The sequence below is a fragment of the Bacillus rossius genome, chromosome 16 (assembly GCF_032445375.1).
Source record: "Bacillus rossius redtenbacheri isolate Brsri chromosome 16, Brsri_v3, whole genome shotgun sequence".
In the NCBI taxonomy this organism is placed as follows: Eukaryota; Metazoa; Arthropoda; class Insecta; order Phasmatodea; family Bacillidae; genus Bacillus; species Bacillus rossius.
The window spans coordinates 6,444,940-6,464,876 of NC_086343.1; the positions used below are offsets into that span (position 1 = coordinate 6,444,940).

At 37.4% G+C, this 19,937-nt stretch overlaps 1 protein-coding gene across 1 annotated transcript; it reads right to left on the reverse strand.

Moving 5' to 3' along the window:
• Positions 1-887: 887 nt before the first annotated feature.
• LOC134540479 (turripeptide Pal9.2-like) lies at positions 888-13,262 on the reverse strand. Its single transcript, XM_063383261.1, has 3 exons — positions 13,183-13,262; positions 11,914-12,084; positions 888-1,604 (listed from the first exon to the last, which is right to left on the reverse strand). Exons 1-3 carry the CDS (start codon positions 13,214-13,216, stop codon positions 1,537-1,539), a joined length of 273 nt encoding a protein of 90 aa, XP_063239331.1. The 5' UTR covers positions 13,217-13,262; the 3' UTR covers positions 888-1,536.
• Between the last annotated feature and the right edge of the window lie 6,675 nt (positions 13,263-19,937).

Sequence of the window (19,937 nt, forward strand, 5' to 3'; positions counted from 1 at the left end):
ATTGTAGTTTTTACACCACAAGGTTTATACACTTCGCAAACATCTCGCATTCCCACAAATGTGTAACAGACTGTAGGTAATTATAAAACTTGGTTTTTTTTTTTTTTACTTCCAGTCCTCCACTGAGTAATCCAAATCTCATCCTGAATCCTGGATTTGTAATGATGACCCTTTAGTTTTAATAAACCACTTCTAAGTTTCCAATTATAAACTAATGGTCGTAAATGAGCAATAACATAGTATACGCAAACTCATTAGTTGCAGTTTGTTCCATTCTTGTGCATCGTGGTAAGCAGCAGAAACGATATTGAAATGTTCTGGGAGATCCATCTCCCTTTCCGTGCCACTGCAGAATGGGTCTGAAAGCCCCTATTCTACTAGCGTCTTGTAAGTGTCGAGCTACCCGATGCAGAGAGCGGGCCAGGCAGTGGCATAGCCAGGATTTGTGTATGGGGGGGTGTTAAGAAGCATGCCCCCCCCCCCATATTAATTCGGGGGGTCGGGGGGTCATCCCCCGGGAAAATTTGGATTTTAAGGTGTAAAATAGTGCTATTTTAGCAGTTTTCGGTTCTTAAATTTAAATATTGTAATGGTAAAAATTTTATTAATTTTAATATGAAATTTGTTTGAGTGATGAGTAAGAAATTAATTAAAGATTTGGTGCTAAGGGGATGGGGGGGTTGAACCCCTAAACCTCCCCCCCCCGGCTACGCCCCTGGGGCCAGGTCAAAGGTCGTGCTGGTGACTGCCGCTAGGCAGATGCGAGGCACGCTTCCACGCGGGCAGAGTCAGTCAGTCCTGAGGAAATTCCCCACTGGGACCATGTTCCCTGAACACAGCGGCCGCCTTTAACTGCATCACCATCAGCAAGCAAAACTCCCCCCGGACCAAGTGAAACCGTTTACTTTATTTCTATTTCGGTTACAATATCAATACTGGTAGTAAGCCCAATACAGTTATATCAGCTTTTTTGTTCATAGCGCCAACTTGGTTTTTTTTTTTTTTTTACTTTCTTCATCATTTGCAGTACAGTAAACTCCCTATCATCCGCGCATGCTACGAAAAAATACAGCACATATGTAAATCCGTATTTTATTACAAGTGAGCAAATTTGAACTCCACTGGCGAGTGTATTGCGTGCAGTGTACAGTAAAACGCCACAGGCCCTCTCGGAACTCACGCAGTATGCTGGCCTGCGTTGCTATTTTTGTCTCCGTCGCACTTTGTTGCTAGTCGTATGGTCGAGCACTTTTATGTTTACATTACTGAAATGTGTTGTATGTTAATTATTCAGTAAAATACTAAAATTTGGGCATCGTTTAAAAATTTTTACTGTTGATTGTAACTTTTACTGTACATAAATTTTTAGGTTTTTAATTTGAAATTAACGTTTCCCTTTTTTTTTTTTGTTTCCCATTTTCAGCTCTTTTTTGCGGATTATCCGTGATTATCACTATCCGCGGTGGCCCTGCCACTTAATTTCGCAGATAATCGGGAGTGTACTGTTCTACCTAAGTGCATGATACATGTTCTCCTCTACATGCAAGGATCGCTGTTGGTAGTCGGCCAGCCGCTGCACTCGCCGTCGTACAGGATAGTGAAATCTGCGGAACAAAAAAAAATATATATATATAAATTCACAAATACAAGTTAGAGTTCCTGTTAAGTAACTTATATTCCTTCTTCTGAAAACATCAATGAAAGATTAACAGTGTCAGTGTTGATACACATTTATGAAGGTGAAATAGCACACTCTACTAGTCTCCATTTACAATCCTATGTGTGACAATTTGAGTTAAAAAGAAGATATACAAATATAACACACAATATTAAAATTGCACATTACAAAAAAAAATACCATGTAAGATAATTACTTTCTTTTTATAGCGAGTATGAATTATTTTTAGCTATGTTAACCAAATTTGCATCAAATTGAAGGACTTAAATGCAGTAAATAATTGTCTATAAACCATTTTGTGAACAATTCATTTTAAAAGTCATCTATGAAAGATAGCAGTAATCTTATTACTTAATATTGGAGCATAAAAAACAGTTAGGTATTTGTCAAGCAAGTATAATGGAAAAGTTTTCTTTAAACTTTTTTTTCTGTGCTGTTATAACCATTTTTTTTTACATAGTCTGTGGGTTTTTAATTTATGTTATTGCCTTGTCCAGTACTAATGTAATAGAAGAAATTCATAAAACAACATTTAAAAAAAAAATGCTTAGTGGCAGCCGTGCACATTTGAAGTGAAACTTCAATCTACAATAATCTGTGAGAATGATAAAAACAAAAAAAAAATCTATGATTACCTAAAATGATAGAACCAAGCTATAAATTCAACATTGGAAGTTCACACAGTGGGAATACTTTTCACAGACGAATGAGCCAAACGCCTGATTGTGCATCTTCTGAGTTTTTTTTTTTTTGGGTCATTGTAAATAAATATGGCGGTGTTGATAAAAGGATACTAATGGTCCATTAAGTTAGGTTAGCTACATTATAAATACCTACTTTAAAACATTGTGGTCGGTTGATTTGGTTAGAATAGCTACATAAAAGATACGGAAAAAAGCAGGAATTTAGGGTTTTTGCTCTCTTGTCTGTGAAAAGAAGGTTTCCCTTCACACAGTGGTCTGACTACTTTATTTATTCATTATTCGCCATACCCCTTCCCCTCTCCGACCCTGGAGCGCCCTGCTCCTGAGCGTTGCACATTTCGTTACGCTCCGATGAGCCACAGCTGAGAGCGTCCCTGCCCGCCCGAGGAGAAGTTTCACCTGAACAGCCGCGTGGATGCAGAAACTCAGGTCACCGCTCCCTCGCGCGCTCGGCGGTGTGACGGCGACACCAGGAACTGTTGTGTGCCCATGAGTCTTTGCACGGAGTCCCAGCACGAGGTTGCGACCCCCTCGCTTCGTTGGAACCACTGGATACGACAGTGCAGCGCGAGCGTGCTGATTTTAAGGTTAAGGGTGGCTCACGAGTCCAGAAAGAAGTAGCGTAGCTGTCGCTTGTTGCTATACCCTGGTTCCAGTAGCGTAGATGTCGCTTGTTGCTATACCCTGGTTCCAGTAGCGTAGATGTCGCTTGTTGCTATACCCTGGTTCCAGTAGCGTAGATGTCGCTTGTTGCTATACCCTGGTTCCAGTTGCGTAGCTGTCGCTTGTTGCTAGACCCTGTTTCCAGTTGCGTAGCTGTCGCTTGTTGCTAGACCCTGATTCCATTTGCGTAGCTGTAGCTTGTTGCTAGACCCTGGTTCCAGTAGTTTAGCTGTCGCTTGTTGCTAGACCCTGTTTCCAGTTGCGTAGCTGTCGCTTGTTGCTAGACCCTGATTCCATTTGCGTAGCTGTAGCTTGTTGCTAGACCCTGGTTCCAGTAGTTTAGCTGTCGCTTGTTGCTAGACCCTGTTTCCAGTTGCGTAGCTGTCGCTTGTTGCTAGACCCTGATTCCATTTGCGTAGCTGTAGCTTGTTGCTAGACCCTGGTTCCAGTTGCGTAGCTGTCGCTTGTTGCTAGACCCTGATTCCAGTAGCGTAGCTGTCGCTTGTTGTTAGACCCTGGTTCTAGTAGTTTAGCTGTCGCTTGTTGCTAGACCTGATTCCAGTAGTGTAGCTGTCGCTTGTTACTAGACCCTGATTCCATTTGCGTATAGCTGTCGCTTGTTGCTGGACCCTGTTTCCAGTAGCGTAGATGTGGGCTGGGGGAGGTCATTTAACTGGCTAACTGGTGCATGGATGTAAGTGTCGTGATGTCTGCATTTAGAGGCTTGTAGGGTAAGGCGGTGTATTTCTGTGTAAGGTGGCCTATTTAAATTCGTTGTGAGTGTACTGGGGGGTGCGGAATACTACCATATCGGAAAACTATCATATTGAAGTATTCCGCCTGGCCTCTTCGAAAAAGACGGAAAAGTACCATAACGGAATCTGCCATATTTCCTTATACACTCCATGGAATGAATACAGCTGCTTTGCTCTTGAAGAGGTGGCAATTCAATTGATTTTTTTTATGTAATGCCTATCAAAAGGAAAATAAAATAAACTTAAGCATTAATGATTTCACAAAAAAAATATATTTTTAAGTTACTACATCATTAATAATACCCACATTATGTTTCTGATGGGCTATTGGGGTTCACTTTTCGTGGGCTAACTTCACTACTACCTTACTTCATAATGACTGTGGTGTTGTTTTTGTCATGTTGGAGATGTTACAGGGCATAGGCGTACCCAGGAATTTTTTTCGGGGGGTGTTCTTCCAGATTTTTAAGAAAAACTGCATAAACACCAAAAATTAATTATTTCTTTAGTAAATAAATAGAATAGTCTCAAATTTCATATTTTAACCTGGGCTATTGTTGATATGTAATTTGTACGTAATTTTTCTTTCAATTAACTTAAGTAAGTTGACATTACGATATTAAAATACCTACAAAACCCCCGAAAAGATATATATATATATATATATATATATATAATATAAAAATAATTAGTTAACTTAACGAATTTACGTACGCACTTTACAAACTTATTCCTAATCAGTTGACGGCATGACAATAGAATAATAAATTGCTGTATAATTTGATTGTAAGGGTGTTGGCAACTAAGGCCGTCTGTCAATTACGTGATCTGCACCCAATAAGAAGGACCGAAAAATGTCATCCACTCATCCGTCTAAAGCTTGATAACTTTATAATTGACGGGTGAACGGATGAAACTATAACCTCCTAGTGTCTTCTAGGTGTTTGCAGATAAAATATATTAAAATGTATTAAAGTTTGTTTAATTGTTTAGCTGATTCCAAAAATATTTCTTAGCTTACGTTTAGACACATATCGAAAGCTCTTTTTTGAAACAAAAATGGTGTAAGTCACGGAAGTATTATAATTACGTATGGTAACTCTGGAAATGTGAAAATACATACCGAAAAAAAAAAAACCTCTGAGTTTAATGAGTTTCAAGTACTTACTTTACATAATTGTTTAAGTAATATAATTACATATGATAATTTTTTTCCCACCAAATTGTTAATTTTTCTCAACAGTTGTCAGCATTGACATGGAGAAATATTATGACGGACGAGCGGAGTGTTGTAAATCGCCAGCCGACCTCCGTAGCGTAGTCGGATGCACACCGGCTTATGGTGGGAGAGGTTCTGGATTCAAGTCCCGGGTAAGGCATGGGAGTAAAATTGAGACTTATTCAAAATATACACTTGCGGTAAAAGATGATGAAAAAGAATAATGAAATTGATATTTCTGGCTAAACGGATACCGCTCAAGGCCAAAATCCAAGCAGTGACGTGAAGTGAAGTTGTATATCGCTTGGCGGCTGACGGACGGACGGATGCGACGGGCTGTTGTAATTCAGGATTTACAATTCAAGTGTAGCAAAACATAATTAAATCTTTATATATAAAAATCTCGTGTCACAATGTTTGTCCGCGCTAGTTTCCGAAACTACTGCATTGATTTTAATGAAATTTCACACAAATATTTGTAACTTTGTCCAACTTTATATATAGGACACTTTTTATTTCGATTAATGACAGCGTTTCCGAAAATCAGCTCCCAAGGGTGGTTAAGCACTGGCAACAGTGGGTACTCCATCTCCATGACAACGGGATTTTGCATTGTTTATGCCTTCTGCGTCTTCATGGCAACGGGCATCGCTTAGATCGATTTTTTTTTTTTCAATTCGAGGCATATTTCTGTATAGATTTAATTATTATTTTATGTAAAATTATTTAAATTTAAAAATATATTTGTGCGAAATACTACTGACTGACTCATTACGATTGACTTGAAATCTTTCAACCGATTGAAACTTAGCATAGTTACTCATTTTGTGGTGTAGGTATGTAGACGCTCACTAAGATATGATTTTCCTAAAATCAGCTCCCAAAGGGAGTTTTGGGGGTGTAAAATATCAAAATTCCAGTTTTTGGTAGAAAATCACCATGGCAACGGCTGTTACTTTGTTGATGCTTCATTCGTCTCTATGGCAACAACTAATTGACTGTTAGTGCAGTCCTCATCACCGTTGAAATTTTACGGGGACTTTAAATATCAAAAATTGCCCCTTTTTTCAATTTTATATCCTACAGACTTGAACTTAGCATTAATGTTCCTCATTTTATGCTGGATGACGTTTTCCGAAAATCAACTCCCAAGGGTGGTTAAGCCCGGCCAACAGTGGGACAGCGGGATTTTGCATTGTTTATGCCTTCTACATCTCCATGGCAACGAGCATTGCTTTGATTTTTTTTCCATTCGAAGTGCGGCAGTGGCGTACCCACAAGGAGGGGCATGTATAATGAGCGGCGCAAGTGTTCTGCCTGTAGACTGCCGTAGCGAAGTGCGGGTACATCAGTTGTACGTTGCGTGCTCGAGAATCGGGAAACCATCGGTGCTACTCGTTTTCTCTCCGGTACATTACAAAGCATTGTAATAAAATTTTGTCGAAATTAATTACATTTTATTTTATTTATTATTACTGTAAATGGGATATTTAGTCTCAATTTTTCCCCATTAGTATAGCCGTGCGAAGCTGGGTCGGGCAGCTAGTATATATATATATATATATATATATATATATATATATATATATATATATATATATATATATTATATTGTTCTATTACAATATTCGCTAAAAACACCTACATATTGAGTTGAGGCCATTAAGCTACTGACTCAAACACAACTTCACACCACGTTGCACTCAACGAGGTCCCTTTCATTTGAGGCGAGAAATTTACAATTCAGCTTTTCAATGTTTGTAACAGTCGTTTAAAATTACGCACCTTGTGATAATCAAACTTTTTTCTTCGTGTTAAACGTACAGATGTACAGTATTTAAATTAAAGTACCTGACTTGACAAAACGACCAAAAAACGTCCCATCCCCCCCCCCCCCCCACGTTTTAATAGTTTTATAGAGTTTTGTATGAAATTAGGTCGCAATCACTACTGTTAATCAATGCCCAATTCTACTAAGCAAATCTAAAAAATAATCAAAGTAGAGTTGAACTGATTATTCCATAGACCAATCACCGCGATTTGAGAATTTAGACTGACCTATCATGAACCAACCACTGCAATTCAAATTTTTTTACGTTTACTTACCAATTGGGCTGCTTGGTGACGTTATTTCTCTCGTTGCTCTGTGTTTAGAAATTGAGCTCGAATGACATGAGTGTTTATAATTTTCTTGTCTTATTTCGGGGGGGGGGGGTTTGAACCCCCAAAACACCCCCCCTGGGTACCTACGCCTATGTTACAGGGTATTGTGATTCCAGCATTATGTTTTTAGCATGTGCTGTGAAAACCATTAGAAGAGTATTTTAACATATAAGATGTACCTACACAAAAAAAATTGCCATTAAGAATAGATAAAAACAATCACAGCATTTCCAACCTGTGAACTGTGAATACGGACTAATTGTTATACGTTACTTGAGAACGATTTACGTTTGCTGTTTAAATTTTATTGATGAAGTAGTAGTGAAATTATACCTATATTTTAACTGCCTCAATGACTAAGAAATCATTTAGAAATACTGTAATGAGCTGGTTAAGTGAAAACATTTCAGAACATTAATTTATGAAAGCCTTGAAATCATTTTTACGTATGTTTACCAGGGGAATAGCCTGTTTCCGATATTATTTTTCTTCTTATTCTGAAATGCTTGCTTGTCCGTAAACATATAAATAGCGAGGTCAATGCAGACAGCAAAACACAACGCCACAGTAGAGCGACAATGTGAAAGGAATTAGCTATGACCTACAGTACGGAACCATCATACATATTTTATAGAAAAAATCGGTGGGACTGTATCGAGTCTCACGGCCGTTGGTTTCACGTGAAACTTCTGTGTCAGCGAGTCGCTTTTAGTATAATGGTTTAAAATAAAAACAACAAAAACGAGAAATTGACTCCGTACTAAAATTTTTAATTCAAAACAGGCACTAAATGGTAGCTTACTATTCATTTCAATTAATATTCTATGAAAATTCTGTTCAACATTGGCCTGTGATATGATAAATGAGATACCTCAGGCATAATATAAAAATTAATGTTTTTTGATGAACGTACAATCTGTATTTCCCAGTGTTGTCAGTTCTCTAAACACAATCACACGAATCACCACGCTATCACATCTGACTCATGAGCTACACTGAAAAGAAATTTTTTTTCCGAACCTAAATTAAAACTAAGTGTATTTGGGAGGTCTAGGTAAGGAAGACTTAAGTGCGTCTCAGGTCGAAGCTTTAATAAGCAAGATGATACAGACCTTTTCGTCAGACGTTTTCTGGTACCCATATGTTTCGCTGTGATTTTTAAGAAGTTTCACGTCAAAATGATATGACAATTACCAGTCGGGATTTGAACCTATGTTCTCTGGAATACGAATATAGTGTCTTACGACTCGGTCCATAAACTTCGATCTTCAGATTGCCTTCTAGTGATTCCTTATGCTACAGGCGTTAGTGTACAATTATTGCATAACAGTACAAATACATAGTTTCAGACTATAGTACTCCATGTAGGCTATCATCACATGTATTGAAAAATTATTGGCATCTAATATTATAAATCCAACTATCAAAATTACTGTCTCCAAAATTTTAATTCACGTCTTTTGAGTATATCGTGTACTAGTGAGTGTAACTACGTGTGATTTTGTTTACACATTTACCATGGGTGTAGCCAATATTTGTGGAAGGGGAGGGCAGAAGCCAGTCGCTCCTTCGGAAACTCTTTTACAAAGATAATGCTTGAAAATACATTTTTAGGTTATTTGACGATCCCTTAAGTACTTTTTGAAATTCCTGCCATTGTAATTTTTGTAAAATAAAATTCTTTGTCTAAATAAATCTGTAAAACCTAATTTCCCCTCCCCCCCCCCCCCTTTTTTTTACTATGCTCTTGACACTTATTGTTACATAAACAGGTTCTCTGCACTAATACCTGTGCCTTGTTAACAGAAGTGTAAACAAATATACACATAAAGCAAAATAAAACACAAATCTGTTTAAAGAAAGTCAGTATCTATGAAAATATCAACAAATTCAGTGTAGTTCATTAAATCAAATTTCCACTGACAAACAACATTTTAAATAATAGGTAAACTAATTCAAGATGTAGTTTTGGACATACGCCTTTACTAAATAAACTGTATGTCATTACAAACCTCATTCTGTTTGTGCCTTTCCCGAAACGACGCAACTGTTCCTTAGGAATCATATACTGTGTTAGTCTCGCTATCATCGTTGTGGTTTTCAAAATATCTGTTTGTTTTTTTCGCTCAACTGTTCCTTACAGTGATCGTCTGTGCTGTCGTCACTGTTTATTCACATCACTGGGTTCACCTGTGCGTCTCTGTATAGTCGTTGTTTTTATCTGTTAAGTTTTATAGTTGAGTTATTCTGTTTGCCGTTGTGCACCGTAAATTTTCTTTGTTAATGGAACAGAAATATTGATGTAAACTTACATGTTTGTTAATATATACATTTACATGAAAATAACTGTATCACTACAAAATAGTGTTACCATTTACGCTTCATGTTGCGCCAGTACCTCCAATATTTAGTTATTTGTAAACAGTTGTTTCAATAGCTTTCCTGTATTAGCTGCGAATGTTAAGCACCGTAAAACAAACGAAAGCCAAAAGTTAACTTTTCTGTGGCTTTAACACCATATAAATAAAATGTTTATACAATAACTTCATGCTTGTAAGCACACTTTTCATATCTAATATTTATTTCAAAATAACTTTACCATCAACAGTGCACGCTCTTACATATTTTTTTACTAGTCTATATTTCAATATAATTATTGTACAGCGGGACTGTAAGTTTTTTGCAGAAAAGCAACTAAAAAATTGCCAGACTAGTTATAAAACTTATATTTCACTGTTATGAAATTACATAATTCATGCTGAACGAACAACGTTAGAACACATAAATTTGTTCGTTACCGAGGTTAGATGTTACTGCACGTGTTAATGACGTAAGTAAGCATATCAGTGCTAAGAAGACTGCCGATCGTCGCTCTACCACTCTGGTTCTGGGGTAGAGCGCCTGCCTTGTGACTTGTAGGACCCGGGTTCGCGCCCCGGCTCCTTCAAGGTGGATTGCCCAGACAAAATGGTGGCATTTTCTCTGGTAGGAATACAATCCCTTGTAACAAGTCAGGCTACCAAAGAAACGGTGGGTGGAACAGAAAAAAACCTTCCAGGTGGCTTCCAAAGGGGGAGCCCGTTTCTTTTCTTGGGCTCCCCATGCGGTGGCCATTCCGGGGGAACGGAGTTTTGCAAACGATTTTTTTTTAGTAACTGTAGCATTATCATTCCAACATGTTATAAATAAAGCTCAAACATGCATTTAAAAAAAATTGCTATTGAACATAAAATATATGAATTAAGTGTGTATCAGTCAGTTAGTGGTATTTTACCGATGTGTGTTCAACCATTTCTCGGTATATATTTTCTTGAAGTATTATTGACGGTTAAATTTTAGTCAGAAACCTTTGTTTTGTAGTATATTAGGAGTTTTTGACGAAGAAAATTTTATTCCGAAAAATATTATTTCTGTAAAACCACATAGTTTTCAATCACGCTTTCATACACGCTTTTTTTATACTGTGTGTGTACCAGTATGAATCCAGATGTAAATAAAATATTCTATTTATTTCAACATGAGCAAAGCCTTTGATACTTTCCAACCCAATCTTATTATTAAAAAATTATCAATTTTAGGCCTCGTCAAGCAATGCGTGGTATATATTTGTTTTAATTATCTTACAAATAGACGCTTTTCAGTCAAATATTCAAATGCAGTTTCATGGTATTAGGTGTTCCGCAAAGTAATGGTTTAACTCAAATATCTTTAAAAATTTAATAAATGATATTCCAACTGTAAACAGAATTGGTCAAGAAAAGATGCTGATAAAAAAAATATATAATTGGGAAATATGTTTGTGAAACTATTCAGCAAAGATATTTAATCTGTCCGGATCTGATTTTCAAGTTAACAAACGTCTCTGAATTACAATAGCATTTATTGTATAACCTTTAATCAAAAAACTAATTTAAGTAATCAGAATTACCACATAGTAATTAATGACATTAAACGTGGTGTCCTCTTTTATTGGATCTCCTGGATAGCTACATATTAAAAAGTTATTTGCTAAGCAACCATAAAATGATTTTAGAGTATTTTTAATGTAGCTATACTTACCTAATGTAACCAACCGTCCACAATGATTTAAAGTATATTTATAATGTAGCTAACCTATCCTAATTGACCGCAAAATTTAATGCCACGCCGGTTTATACAATGAGATAGAACGGAACAAAATTGCTTGTTTGTAAAGTCGGTTTACGGACGATAGTTTAACGTGACAACGTCATAACAAAACATTGATGAAATGATTGCTTACTTTTATGGATAAAATTGAATCATTTTTATTGAATTATCACTATTTTGTACGGATACAAAGAAGGAGTGAAATGAAATCTACAATTTAATTGATAAATTTACTTATATTTGCACTCATTAAATTAATTCAAATATGTTTATTACTTTAACGAAGTAACTTTTATACATGTTTGCTATTTAACTTCTTCCAAACTGTGATACGATGGTAGGAAACGAATGGGAGTGTTTCAAGTTTAATGCGCCTCGAAAAAGTCAAATCGATGGTTGTTCCAATCGAGTGGAAGAGAGATAGATGCGGCGCAAGCGTACAAAGAGCGTAACGGGACACTTTTTCGTGCGTGCAGCCGGCGTTCATCGATTTATTAGACGTTGTCAAGTCAAAAAAAAAAGCGAGCATGAACTTCGGGGAACTGCGGGTGTGGCTCTCTCGTCTGTGAAATCCACCTACAGGAGCCCCGACTGGGAACTCACTGGTGTTGTGGTTGCAGTTGTAGCCGGCGAGGTAGCAGGCGTTGGAGCACGTGATGACGTAGCTGCCGGAGGAGTTTGTGGCGCACACCGGGGTCCAGTCGTCGATGCAGGCGAAGCCGCAGTCGTTCCGCTGTTCGCCGACAGGTACCGCCAGCGCGCCGGACAGCAGGGCTGGGAAACAAACAAGTCCTCTCTACCAACCTCGGCTCTGCAGCGACACAAGGGCGGAGACGGATCACGTAAACGTAGACGGATCTCATGGAATGGCGTGTCAGAGACGCACCACAACGCCGAACGTACAACAACGCCGAATGCCAAATTGGCTACAACGCCGACAGCTAGAAAACTGCTGTGTACCACGACGCCGAAATACATTAACGCCGAAAAATGTCATTGCAGGACTGCCACGAAGGTTAGGTTCGGTAAGGTTAGGTTATGTTAGGCTAGCCTAGGTTAGGTTAGGTTGTGGTACATTTTTCGGCGTTGTGGTACACAGCAGTTTTCTAGCTGTCGGCGTTGCGGTCAATTTGGCTTTCGGCGTTGTGGTATTTCGGCGTTGTGGTAACGACCTAGGCGTGTCGACAATGGCACGCATACGGACACGGACCCGTACGGGATTACGCTACTCCGCAACAACCTTGCTCTTCCATTTTCGTTACTCCGTGCTACAAATAGAAGCCGAGTATTTGGCAGCAGTGGTGGCAATATTTGCTACATTTAAATACAAATGTTAAAAATTATTTCAAATACAAGCATATCTAGTGCTTTTATCATTACTTTGTAGGGTTTTTTCTCTCGGTATATATGTAAATTCTAACCATGTAGGCTAATGTTAGGTATCGTATCTCAATTTTTTTTTTTAATGTGGAACAGTGAAAGCATACCTGGAAATGTTTATTGGGTTTTATGCGAAGCTTCTTACTCGAAAATTATGGGAAAGTCAACCCCACAGATGGGTGGTTACAGGTAAATTAATAAAATCGATCCGTTAACTTAAGTTCACAATTTTTTACACATTATTTAGTTCTTTCATCACCAGATTTGGTACGTTTATTACAGTTGGATGTGCCAATAGCCTACCAATTATAGTGGTATTAGCTGTCCCAAATATATATATTGGGGACGAAGGGAGTATGTTTATAACACCGTAATACTTATTTTATTTTAATATGGCCAAGACAGCAGCGACTTCTTATTGCCTACTTGATCTTCATCGAAAATAGATATTGATAAATTTTACTGCTTCTAAACTTTTGATGTAATACTTACCAGTGAGACACAGACCAATAACGTAGTAACCCATCTTGGCGAGCAAGTCAAACTAACAGAAAACAAATAGTTGAGACATTGATATGGACTGATAGGCCGTGTAATTTTGAATGTTATCTTCTTTTGAAGGCTAAAGATTAGATATTTTAATTTTAGCAGTTTGGTTACTACCTGAAAAGTAGCTAATATCGGTAATTTTTTTTTCTCGCCTAGTAATTAGCAGCAAAACAATACAGGTTTTCAAAAAATGGTGTTCGAAGAATGTCACATTAGCTGTATCTCTTGAAAGACTTAGTACGAATCTTGATGTGAAAAATATTTAAAATAATCCCTATTTCCTTGTCGTACAAGTAAGTAAATCATGGATTAACTGCATGTTTATATTGAAAGTCTAACGATAGAAACTTCACTATAATATCTGTGTTGACTGACATAATGAGTAATGACTTAAAGCGTCTGTGGCACAGGAACCAATAGACTTCATATAGGTTTCATCAGTTTTTATGCTGTAACAATATTTTTTTTTTGTGTTTAATAGTGAAAATTTAAAAGATTTTTAAAGACCCAGACATAGGGCCTATTAACAGTAGTGTTACAATTGCAGTCATTTACAAAAAATTATTTCAATAACGATTGCCAATGACTTCACAGAAGTATCGATTGTAGCAGCCAGTTGCTACTAACTTTCGGCATTACATTAATATAATAATATGCTTTGAAGAAGGCAAATTTTTCAAATGAAGTGACAGAAAATGGTTATAAGTAGTATATACATAATAGTAGGTCCGGTAACAGGGTCCGTAAGGTTTCGACCGCCATTTTGGATTGTGAAGTCCCGGCGGCCATTTTTGTGTCAAATTTCCTCAAATTCCTCAAAAATGACTAAACATTCCTAGGAATTTCTCTATCTTCGAGGGAGAATAGCTAAGCCCTACTTTTCTTGCTATCGTGAGTGAGCATCCCGCATCCCACATGAAATTACTGCCTGAACAACACAGCATGTGGCGCCAGCTGTTGGAAGAATCGGGGACGCACCACAACGCCGAAAAGTACAATAACGCCGAATGCCAAATTGACTACAACGCCGACAGCTAGAAAACTGCAGTGTACCACAACGCCGAAATACATTAACCCCGAAAAATGTCATTGCAGGACTGTCATAAAGGTTAGGTTATGTTAGGCTAGCCTAGGTTAGGTTAGGTTGTGGTATTTCGGCGTTAAGATACATTTAAGAAACACACACAAATTCATTCAGTTGTTTTTCATTTTGCTCCTGTGCCCCCCCCCCCCCCCCCTCTCCCCGCAGCAACATTTTTCGGCGTTACTGTATTTCGGCATTGTGGTACACAGCAATTTTTCTAGCTGTCGGCGTTGCGGTCAATTTGGCATTCGGCGTTATGGTATTCGGCGTTATTGTACGTTCGGCGTTGTGGTATTGACCCGGAAGAATCGGGACTACTTGCAATAAGTTATTTGTATGAGATAAATTAATTCTCGCTGCTGAATGGAGCTATTGTAGCCAGTTGCAGCCTTGTAGACTCGTATCCTCGTAGCCTCGTGGTCTTGTAACCTCGTAGCCATGTAGCCTCGTAGTCTTGTAGACATGTAGCTTCGTAGCCACGTTGCTGCTGGAGCAGTTAGGCCTAAGACAGATGAAGCCGATGGCTTTTGAAGCCAGTAACTTTTGGAGCCCAAGACTGTTGGAGCCAAAGACTTTTGTAGACGATGACTTTTGGAGGCAAATACTTTTTGGACAAAGACAGTTGGAGTCAAATACAATTGGAATCATTGTAGCATACCGTAAATCGTCGATCGCATCGTACTGATTTGAACATTCGTGGAAATAAATGCCCTAGGGCAATTTTCATAAAAAGAGTATTTTAATAGTTATTTAAATGTTTAAAAGATTAAAACATACAAAAAATAGCGTGCCTCTGCTTTAAATTAGTTACAAAGACACTACCGAGCATTTGAGCATTTCCATGATAACATGTTGAGTTGGTAGGGTACATATGTTCTGAAATTAAAGATAGGATAAGATAGTTATATTATCTGTTAAACACTTCAGTGTGGAAAATACGCACACCGACAGCCATTAAAGTAATATTTATACTGCTGGGAGCAGAAGAAATTTTTTTATCTGTGTATAATTCAGTTAATAGATTGGAAAATAACATTGATTTACAATAAACTGGTGGTTCATCGCTAATGAAAGTTTCAGAGCATCTTAACTCGATATTTTCAACCCTATCGTGCGAGAGGCATGCGTTAGAGACAACATTCTTGGAAAAATGGCAAGAATCAACTGTGGTAAGGAGACAACTTCAAAATTACGAGTAGAAATGTGAGATGATGAATTTATTTATAAACAGTTTTTTTTGTAGCAATGTACTTACTGCTCTCCCAATTTTTGTTTTTTTTTACCGCGAATGCAAGTAAGTTATGTTATTTTGTGATTAATATATTAATGAAAGAGATTTCAGAATTACTATATATATTTTATTTATTTTAGGTGACAAGAGTTTATTAATATGTGTGCTATTATGTTAAGTCACCTGTACAAAAAAAAATTTTTTAACGCTGAATTGGAAGGTAGCAATTACATACATAGTAATCTAGTAATAAAGTAGTGATGGTCGTTTAAATTTATGATTTTTTGTGAAACGTTAATCAGAATTTCAAATTATGCGTCAATTTCCGTAAGAAATCTCAGTGTTATCATTTAAAAAAAGGGGGAAGGGGGGTTATCTGTTATGTCGGTTTACGGACGATAATTTTACGTGATAACGTAATAAGAAAACATTGATGAAAAATTGCATACTTTTTAATTTTTCAAATTTTTATTTACAGTTTTTTGTAAATTTAATTTAAATAATTTGTTTAAAAATAATCACGAACAATTAGTTATAGAAATAAACTGAAATCAAATCAATTTCAATAAATTGTTAATTTGAAATGACGAAATTGGAAAATAAATCAATTTTTTTTAATTGCTGCTTTTAAAAAGCCCGCCTTAACCTGTTTGATATATTATAGAAGATTTTCTCGCACGGTGGTTGGCCGGTTCTTGCACGCTCGGCTCGGGCGGAACGTGACAATGAGTCATGCTTTAACGTGCGTGCAGCCGGCGTTCATAGATTTATAAGACGTTATCACGTTTAAAAAAAAGTATTTCGTACGTGCATAGATAACCGTGACTTGATGTAAGCTTTTTGACATACGCCATTGCTAAGCACATGTATGTCTGTAGAAGAAAACTACAAAAACCCCAAAAGACAAAAACACAAATTAAGCAAAAAATTGCTTTTTTCAACAGGATATAAACACCACATAATATTCCATAACAGGAATATGGTCAACAAACAAAGAAAAACAAAGAAAAAAAATTCAGCACAACAGTTGAAACGAAACACGACAAAACGAAAAGACGAAACAAAATGGCGTATGTCTAAAAGCTTACATCAAGTCATTCACTCCCATTGCACAAATCTTTCAAATATAATATAGATAACCGTGACCATGTGTCGTGGAAAGTATGCAGTGTGTTTGTCTCCGGAGGACTGCTGTGACGTGTTGTTGCAGGCGGGCCGCACGTGCCGGCGCGCTACGTGTTCGTGGGCGTGAAGGTGCTGAACAGCTTCGCCTACGCCCTCATGTCCAACAGCATGGCGCTGGCCACCGCCAGCATGGCCAAGGGCTCCTCCTCCGCCGCGGGCAACGGGACTGCGGGCGGTCACGTGACGGCCATCGAGGCGTGCCCGGCCTCCGCGGACCAATCAGGCGTCTCCAGCGCCAGGCAGAAGGTGCGCGGCCACAGCTGGGTGCCAGTCCTTGAGTTTCTGCCATATCTTAGAAACACACAACTTTGGAAACACGAAACTTCGAAACACACAACTTTAGAAACACTAAACTTAGAAATGCACAACTTAGAAACACGAAACTTAGGAACACACAACTTATAAACACGAAACTTAGAAACACACAACTTTATAAACACTAAACTTAGAAATACACAACTTAGAAACACGAAACTTAGGAACACACAACTTAGAAACACGAAAATTAGGAACACACAATATAGAATTTGCTAGTTTATGCCTGTTTCTAAGTTGCGTTTTTTTCTAAGTTATGACAGTTCTAAGTTATGCGGTTCAGCGTTGTGTGTTTTTAAAGTTATGATCGTTCTAACTCATAACGGTTCAAAGTTGTGTGGATTTTATTGTTTCGAGAATTATAAGTTACGACTGTTCTAAGTTGTGTGTTTCTATGTTATGTATGGATACCGCAGTCCTTTTCAAGGTCACCACCATTCTCTCCGTCGAAGCAATCCGGGTTACCGAGTTCAACATCTGGCCTGGTTGTTCACACCAGACATAACTATTGGCTAGAGTGGGTTTTTTTTATGTGTAACCATCTTAGTTCTCAATATTTGATAGATTTAATTTGAAGCTGTAGAACCTACGCAGATCTTCCATCCGATGGGGAAAAAAATGCATTTTACGTTCTATTTGAACAAAAATATTTTAAGCTTTTAAATATCACCGTCTGAAATATGAAGGCCAGCGTGTTAAATAATCTTTATAAGCCAGACACGGGGCAATACCAGTTGAGACGACTCACAAGTCAGCAGCCAACGAACTGGCGTTATATGCCCGAGTGTACAGAGGACTGTGTGGACTATCTTGGAGGTCATCGAACCTGAAAAATTCGCTGTTTCGCTGACCTCCAGGATAGTCTAGACAGTCCTCTGTACACTCGGGGCAAATAACGGCCAGTTCGTTGGCTGCCGACTTGTGAGTCGTCTCAACTGGTGTTTGCCCGAGATTCGTCACTTCTTTGGTTTGAGGAGTTTCTCATTGGCCCAGAGTCACCCAGACGAACAGCGAGCCAATAGCGAGAGCAGCTTAAGGGGCCTCCCTAGTAGCATCAGAAGTTAGCGGAACACTATGTTTTTAAAATAATGATGGGACTTTATTAATCGACACTACGAATCTGAAAATTTTTCACCCACGAGAAGATAATACACGAACTGTCTGTATACTTTTACATTTTTGTTTTTTTCTATCAAAATATGAAATAAAAAATCACCAACTTGTCCAACTTTGGGGCCATTTTATACTGCTTAGGAGAATGACAGAAAAAAAGTACAAGTCTAGAAAAAAAGATAATTTTTTTCTGAAGAAATTCATGTATTTAAAACATATAGTCATCGCTTTGAATTCCGAGATATCTTTTCCACAATTTCTGCAAATCCTGAAAGTTTTCCACCGTCTCGTGCTGCCGCTCGGCGAAGCCAGCTAGCAGCCCACAGCTAGGTAGCGTGGTGGGGGTCCCCGGCCCGGAGGGGAGGCAGGCTACCTGTGTGTGCGTGCGTGCGTGAGAGGGAGACAACCCACAAAGGTAAGATAATCCCGTGACCGAAAGAAATTCTCAAAATTGCTTTCAGTGTGCCTCGCCACAGTACCATGTGCTCGACTTACTCTGTGACTATATTCGTGTATCTCTAAAACATTTATTTTGTTTAAACTACAAATATCCTAAAGCTTACCATACTAGATCATGTATTACGAAATAAAGTATTGAAACTAATCAATCAACACATTGAAAGTTGTCCTACAAACTATTTATTGGTGGCTTTACAGTCTCGCTAGCTAATTCGACAAAATTTATATTTAATTCTTAACATGAAAATACACTTCATTGTTTTTCCTTTTATTTTTAATAAAAATTCAAGAAACAATTATTATACTACCCAATATTTTTTAAAATTATTTTAGTTTTCCAAAATGATTTTACACATCTTACAACGCCGGGGAAAAATTTTATACTGGTATTAACCAAATGGTTAACTATTTACAAAAGTTTTGATACTTAAAAATGTAGGTTTTATATAAAATGTATTTTAAATTAAAAGAAAAATCGTATTTTGAAAACTAAATGTCATTTTGCTATGCTTTTTGGTTAGATCTGATTGTCTGCACTGTTTTAAAAATGTTCATGGAATGATAAATAAAAAATAAAAACTAGGGAAGTTCTATATTAAATAAGCTAGTCAGAATTATGTAAATGTTCCTCCTGGCGCAGGAATCACGAGGAGGATTGAAGATGAGGTCAGTGACCGATTGCACACATATGTAGTTATGGATGGTACGTTATTAATTACAAAATTCAAAAACCATTTTGAAGTTAAAAAGTATAATTAGTGGCAATGTTTAATAAAGATGACGTAAATTTTCAGATAAACTTATTTCTACAGCTCAATTAATTAATAAGGGCAGGAAATAAATTTTTTACAGCAATTATACAAAATTATTAAAAAAATTTAAACCACAATTAATTTATCCAAAAACCAAAATTAAGTAAATATTGCCCACACATTACAACATCCACGAAAGAACCTTGCAAATTATTTTTGTTGGATGCATTATTTTGCATTCAAGTTCTTTATTTTTTTATACTTCACCTACTTATAATTGTTACATATTTGGCACATGGTCCGTCACGCCCAATTAAAGGGCCTGAATAAGTAGAACGCGTTTCTGATCAAATTGCACGCCTGTTACTTTACCTGCAACCCGGAGCGGTGTGAAATAAATTATTGTACATTCGTGACGTTGGCAATCAACTTAAATATTTATGAGTTAAAACCAAACATAATTATAACGGATAATCAAAGAAATTTTGAAATTTTGAAAGCTTGTTCTGTTTTTATATAGTACACAAATCAGTTAAACCATAAATTATTTGTTGTTGAA